This window comes from Pterocles gutturalis, unplaced genomic scaffold (assembly GCF_000699245.1).
Source record: "Pterocles gutturalis isolate BGI_N339 unplaced genomic scaffold, ASM69924v1 scaffold34820, whole genome shotgun sequence".
Lineage (NCBI taxonomy): Eukaryota > Metazoa > Chordata > Aves > Pterocliformes > Pteroclidae > Pterocles > Pterocles gutturalis.
This window is the reverse complement of record NW_010147125.1, coordinates 3402-10895: the sequence shown is the minus strand read 5'-3', so window position 1 is coordinate 10895 and position 7494 is coordinate 3402. Positions and strand designations below refer to the sequence as shown.

At 39.2% G+C, this 7494-nt stretch overlaps 1 protein-coding gene across 1 annotated transcript in view; it reads left to right on the top strand.

Annotated features, from left to right (window-relative positions):
* The window catches only part of LOC104470875 (SPARC-related modular calcium-binding protein 2-like), a gene marked incomplete at its 5' end in the record, with an annotated part of 7206 nt that extends 1646 nt beyond the window's left edge, over positions 1-5560 (top strand). The window contains 2 exons of the mRNA XM_010085957.1: positions 2188-2228; positions 5011-5560. Of these exons, the coding sequence (XP_010084259.1) occupies positions 2188-2228; positions 5011-5034 (65 nt within the window). The remainder of the gene's footprint in view (positions 1-2187; positions 2229-5010) is intronic.
* Between the last annotated feature and the right edge of the window lie 1934 nt (positions 5561-7494).

Here is a 7494-nt window from a genome sequence, read left to right as displayed (position 1 = left end):
TGCTGGGAAGGAAACACATTGTTGAGCTTTCCAATGACATCTCATTTCTCAAATGTGGTTTAGAGATAGAGCAAGGAATGTGGTCATCTGCCAAACAGGTGGAACAACTGCTGGTACACAGCCGCCTTACCTTGCTGCCAAACTGATAGAAAGGGGAACAACCAACTGCAGTGTGTAATGCTCCCTGCAGAGCTCAATCACACAATTCCTGAAAACAAATAATAAATTAAAAAAAAAAAAAGCTGTAAACAGCAACACTAGATCCCCTTACTGTAAGAAGTTGTAGAAAATGAATATGGGCAAATTGTTTGGTTTGCCTGGGACAATAAAATGAATCCAGGCCAGTAAAACAAAGGTGTCAGAGGAAATGAAAAGCAAGTCAAGTGGGAAATGCAGTCAGAAATAGCATGCTTTCCACCAAATGAGTTGTATTGGAGCCTAGAAAGGAAATACTGCAGAAAGAAGGAATAGCTCTACATCGTACTAATAAAGTAAATTATCTGTATCTCACAGAAACAGATCTCTCGAAACGAATATATCAAATGTAGATTTTTTTTCTGTATTTTTTGCAGACATAATAATAATACCTTGAGATTTTCACTTAGGTGAGGGAGGTGAAAAAACTGTATATGAAGGTGGATGACTGTTGTTATCTTTGTGCTATAAATGCGGAAACTGAAACATAACGCCTTTTTCATTTACACCGTTTGGCAGACTAGTGTCTTAGAGTGGAGGCCATTATGTCACCCCGTATGTTAACATACAGACACCTCTGTCCTGCTGCAGCTGGTACTCCGTCATCTTATTGTAGATTAAATGTGGGTCCAAAATCATTGCTAAAGGACATAAAGGAAAGATATAGCAAGACTCAAACCAAACCCCAGTTTTTCCTGTGGCCGTTTCAGTGAAAAAAACACAAAGATTAGGATTCTCCTGCTTCATATAAGTTGATTTTATGAAGATTACATGCAGGTTTAACTAAAGAAAAAAATTATGTTCACCATAACTGGAGATTTTCAACAGAGCTTCTCAAAAAAAAAAAAAAAAAAAAAAAAAAAAGTAGTCAATAATCAGAACATTATTTTTTTGGAAGGAAAAAATATCCCAGAACTTTTACATTGAAAAACTAATGGTGTTCAGTTGGAAAAAAATTCTAAATTAAATAATTTGATTGCTTTCCTAGAAATACAATAGGCGAGACAATAAACACTGCTTTTGTTGGACTATCAGCATTCTGGTTTTCTTGATAATTAAAATTTCGTTTCTGATAATCCTTTCACTTGCACAAAAGAAATCACTTGCCACTCCACTAAAGCTAGAGTTATATTTCTAGGAATAGGTGAGATCCCATCACCTGAGGTGTGAAAGCTGAGATTAGGAGGCTGCTCTCTATCGTTCTGTGAGTCCCAGGTGTCTTGTGAGAATCATTTGAAGCAATATAAGAGCCAGAGGGCTGCAAAGCGTACTTTCTCAGGGGAATGGTAGTTTCTGGAGTATTTTTCAAAGTCCAGTTTCATTCCCCTTTGTCCCAATGCAGCTCGATTGACTAACAAACTGACATGGAAAACCAAGAGGGCAAGTTCCTCCCCAGCCTTCCAAGTTTGTGAAGTTCAATGGGCCAGCAGGCTCATGTAGATGGTTTTTTTGTTGTTGATTTTTTTTTCTTTTTTTTTTTTCTTCATTTAGAGAGCACTGTCTTGGACTTTGCCACTAATAAACTTAAAAACCAGCGATAATCTTGCTGTTTTATAGATTAAATGTGAACAATGTCTTTGGCTGGTAGAGCTGTTCCTGTGCAATGTCTTTAAGCAAAGTGAATGCTTTCCAGACAGTTTGCTTGTCCATGGTTCTTTCCCACCAAGGATAACAGACTATATTTACTACTAAGATTTTAATACGTTTGAAATGCCCAACACTGACTAGATGCAATCTGTCCTAAGCAAAAGTCACATATTAACTGCCAAGAAATAGTCACTCAGTTTTCATACAATGTGATAGAAGCAACACCTCTGCTGAGGAAAGAAAAAAGTGGATACTTCAATGAAAGATCTGAAATATTTTATCTCATTTATTGAAAGCTATGCAGTTTCCCTGCTCTAAAAAATACCAGAGAATTTCAGTTCTTCGTGATGCTACGTGTTACTTGCAGATTATATTAATAATGTTTTCTTTTCCTTTCTTTAGCAGCCCCTAAAACCAACACTGAGAGCACTTCATCCAGCAGGCAGGTGAGTCCTGAGGAGGACAAGACCTCCGTTCCTGCCTTGCCCAGCTGAACTTCTTGGTGTTTTATCAGTTCTCACTGCAGCTTCAAGCTACATTCATCTGCCATTCTGCAGACTTGCCAGAAAAATGGAGAGCAGCATCCTGGCTAACAAATTTTCACTTAAGTTCTGTCTAAGGAAAGCTGAATTAGCCAACTACAGCGTGCAGAGTAAATGTGCATAAATGCAAAGTGGATTGTGTCTGTGTGTGGATGTTCCTAGTGTAATTGGCACCTAGGTTAGTGGTAACTAGATGAGTGTAATTAAGCCCTCACATAATTCTTCTGCATTCCTGAATGTCAGCATTCCCATGCACTTTTAAATGTGCACTGCTTTATCTTCATTTACCTTTGGCTTTCATTGAATTCCGTTAACTTTCCAGTGAGTCACACTACAGACAAACTTGTACTGAAATTATTCTTTGTGAGAAAAGCCATGCATTTCCCGTGCCCTATGAAAATCTATACCTTTCACAAACCCCACTACATTACTGTATGGTGGTTTTAAACACCTTTTAAAATCTTAGTGTTGAGATGAGGGCTGTCACTTTCAACTGCCTTTGCTGGCTGAGCAAAATGATGCTGGGTAACGAAGATTTGCATCAGTCTGCTGCCGTATGTTAAAAATTAAATTTGTTAGGTCTGCAGAATGATGGCTGCAAGTAAAATGTCAAGTGCCCTGACAACATAATCTGTGATCTGCTTTTGCACCAATTTCTTGAAAAGACTTCATTTTGTTTTTCTGAATAATACCAGCATATGTCATTCATGGCATTTTGGCTGCTCGAGGCATTCAGAGCTACAAAAGGCACAAAACCAGAATTTTTAAATCAAGGAATGATACAGGTTGAAAAGGAGGGATTCAAACGGAAGCTCGAGAAAAAGGTTAAAAAAGGGCTGCTCATTTGTGTGTGTCTGTTGTCATAATCATTAGTCCTAAAGATTCACTTTTCTGGACAACGTGGGCACAAATTCCTCACATTTTTGCATCGGTCTGAAGAAGGACTTGTGAGTCTGATGGTTATTTGAATGGTCTAGTAAATGAATCACCTTCCTACCATTCTTGCCTCACTTTTGTATTAGTTAGAGGAATTAAATTCTTAATTCCCACAAAAGCATCAGCAAATGATGAATTGTTTTTAAATATATTCATACAAACATGTTACAAGAACAGCTCAGGTTACTCTGCAGCTGGGGAAACAGGAATTTGTCTAAAAATATCCCAAAACTATAGTTGTGGGTAATGTCTTCCCATCTATCAGAAAGCTAGATTAATTTGTTAAAACTGAACCCAGGGTGAACCTCCCCACAAGCCAAGAGAAATCTCCCTCTCATTGTTGCTAGTCAATTTATTACTGTCTTTATCTCTGATTTGTTTGATGTTGGGTTCACACATCCTAAGGCAAGCTCCTCATTGGTTGTGGGTTCTACCAGAGACCTCCTACATACCCTTCATGGAATATAAAATATTCTCACAGCTAGAGGGATGTGATAAGTTTCTGTTTGTTTAAACAAATGTTTGTGGTCTTAACTTTTCAAGTTCCCCCCCGCAAATCACTTCTGCTTTAAACAAGGCAGCCTGAAAACAATTATCCTGTCGGAACTCAAAAAATGTTCAAAGGGGTTATTTGAATTTTAATTATATAATGGCAATTACGGGCACACATGCATTACACTTGAAGCATGACAATCCTTCTCCCCTTTCTTGTAATCTGATCCTGACTTGCAGAATCTGTAATAAAAGTGTCCTAGTTCATCTATGTTTTTTAATTTTGTCCAATAATTTTGCTGACTCTGCACCAATTGTTTTCAAAGCTGCTGCTGACAAACGATAGCCTTGAATTAAGGCTGGCTCAGCAAACCATCTGTTGGCAGTTTCACACGCTAACAATGCAAGGCTGCAAATGCAGAAGGTGGCTTTCATCACAAAAGTTTTCACTTGAAAGGAAGTTACTGAAAAGCAACAGGGCTGGGTAGCAGCTGGTCAAAGAAAACCACCCATCTAAGAAGGAGTGCTCAGATTGGCCCCACTCAGGAGATGGACACTCAAGAGCTCATTTTCTACAAGTTTATTGCAGCAGTTCAATTATGTATATGCTTATGTGTGCTTAGGCACGTATTCCTGAATATTTTTTTATAATATATATGCACATCTGTCTCTGTAGAGGTACATACAAGCTTACTGAAATAAATTAGATATAAATACATATATTGCTATGCTGAGTCTCAGCCATGGTTGCTCTAAAGGAGGTCAAATACATGATGGATCCGACAGAACTGGGGTAGTGGCCAGGTATAATTCCCTTGCTCAGCTCCACCCTGTCCAACAAACATACACATACGTGTGCTCACGCTGTCAATGAGACCCAGAGGGTCTTTTGCAGCCCAGCAAAAAGTTTACAAGGAAACTACAGATTGTTCATAAGACTTTGGCCAGCAGCCCATTCCTTATACATCACATGCCACAGAAAGGTATATTGCACCAGGGACTTGCCCAGGCAGTTGCTAAAACCAAGAGTTTGACAGGTATAGATTTAAAGAGGCCATAGGTAAGAAATAGTAAAGATGTTGCTTGCAGATGCCATGAATGACTACAGGAATTTTTTTATGCCCCATATATATTTGCGCAGAATTCTTCTTCTGATAGTGGCATGTGGCCACTGCTGAGAAATAGAGATAAATATTCATACTTGATTACTTGAAAACTTCATGAATAATGCAAATTTTTCCAACTTTCTTTCTTTCAGCAAGTTTCTAAGAAGCAAGGGTGAGCAGCTCATGGATCTAAAGCAGATCTCTTTGACATGTGGGAGATTTCCTCACCAAAAGGCAATAAAAACAAATGTAGTATTTGCACTTTGTACTTAAAAATGTAAATTCACTTTGTAGAAATGACATATTTAAACAGACTTTTTTTTTTTCTTTTTAATCCTTGAAAATGTAATGGCTAGTTTTGAAAAAATATCACATACAATGTATGTGTATTCTTTTGTTGTCTGAAATATGTAAAACATTTTGGAGATGTAAAAGTTTGCATTTAAACCATTTTTTAAAAGATAGCTTTTTTGGCAAACAGTAGCATAGAAACCTGATTCTATGTATTTTGGTTTCAATAGTATGCCTTGTTTTTCTTAAGCAATACTGTCATTTACGTAGAGTTATGCTGAAAAGTCTACTGTATTCTCAGTTTTGTCCAAGCAGTGTTGGATGTTTCAGGTTTGCAGGACTGAGGGAAGTGTGAAAATTGCTGTTTACTTGGTTTGCCATTTTCAACTGAATAGATTTTTCATCGGTGGCAATATTTTGTTTTGTTTTGTTTTTATTGTTATTATGCTTTCCAAAGATCATGCAATGAGAATACAACCACTAACGGATTCAAAACAGTTATTCTGCAGTTGAGGTGCTTCTAGAAAAATGTTTCCTTTTATCCATTTTTGAGATACCTTCCATGATAAATTTTAGCAGGATTTTTTTCCCATTTCTTTTCGCTTGGGTTATTAATACAGCAGACCAACAAGGAGTAAGGTGGATTGGAGTATCACTCCAGTCGGGTTCAGCCTGGACCCAGAAACGTGTTTCTGTGGTCCGTGCAAAACAGGAGCAGAGGTTATATGGGTCAGAATTGTAAATCTAACTATAGACAGGGAAGGCTGAAGAGATTGTTCAGCCTTTTCTTCCCCTGCACTTGGCTGCCCCCATCAACTCTTCGATTTGCCTTGGGGTCTGCTAGAGGTAAAGCTAAACAAATTATGAACAGTTGCCACCAGAAGGGGCTGCTCACATCACCCCTGCCTGAGGCTCTTTCCTTGCAGTCTGGAAGAAGTTCTTTACAAGTTTTCATACCCTCTCTGTCATTTTCCCCCCAATGCTATTTTGTGTGCGTGCCTGAGGAGAATAAGACCTTGTGGATGTGAATTTAGAGCAGGTGACACAAGTGAAAAAGGTTCATCTCTTGAACAACTGTGAGTTACAAGCAGTTGGGTTGATTGATGCAGTGGTAGATGCACTGCTGGCATCTGAGAGCTGACATGAAAAGGCAGCAATGTGGCAACAAGCAGTGATTTCATTCTGGTTTGTTTAAATTACGTGTGGGATCTGACATGTGACTAGCTAATCATAATAGCACCTTGGCTTGAGCTTGTACCTGGAAAAGCTTTTTTGCAAATAAAAATGTTTAGTTTAATTCAACATATGCTGAAGTGATAGGAAACACTGTATGCAGTGGAACTGTACCCCAAAAATTGTGTACTCTAAGCTTTGGCAGCAGGAGGAACCAAAATGCAACTGTCTGTTGTCTTGTGTTTTTGTTTTAAAAAGTATTTGTTATTCTTTTATACTACTAAACTTTGAATTTGATCTTCTTTGTAGATTAAAGATCAGTATGTTATCAAATTGTGCTGGTGGTTTTTCTCCTGCGACACAGATAGGCATGTTTGGAAGCAGTTACACACAGTGGGGACTTCAACACTGCGTTGAATTTACAAGAAACCTCATGGCTTCCCATTGTGTCCATCTTATTTTCTTCCCTTGCCCCTTTTTTGAATTCTCTCCTAAGGTTGTTCATGCCTCATTGACACCAATGCTTTCTCAAAATAGTGATTTTCAGTCCAGATCCTTTGTTGCTGCGATCTCCATGTAGCTTCAGCTTGGTCTCTTGCCTCTTCTTCACAAGTGCGATGGGGCATAGGGAGAGATCACACCTTTTCCCCTCAGTGTGGGTGTGAGCTGCTGGGGAACTTTCAACCTGACTGGAAACAATGAGGAATCACAGAATCACAGAATCACAGAATGTTAGAGGTTGGAAGGGACCTGGAAAGATCATCTAGTCCAATCCCCCTGCCGGAGCAGGAACACCGGAATCAGATCCCACAGGAACGCATCCAGGTGGGCTTTGAATGTCTCCAGAGAAGGAGACTCCACACCCTCTCTGGGCAGCCTGTTCCAGTGCTCTGTCACCCTCACCATGAAGAAGTTTTTTCTCGTATTCAAGTGGAACCTCCTATGTTCCAGCTTGAACCCATTGCCCCTTGTCCTGTCATTGGATGTCACAAAGAGCCTGGCTCCATCCTCCTGACACTCACCCTTTACATATTTACATAAACATTCATTAGGTCACCCCTCAGTCTCCTCTTTTCCAGGCTAAAGAGACCCAGCTCCCTCAGCCTTTCCTCAGCAGGGAGATGCTCCATTCCCTTCATCATCTTCATGGCTCTGCGCTGGACTCTCTCCAG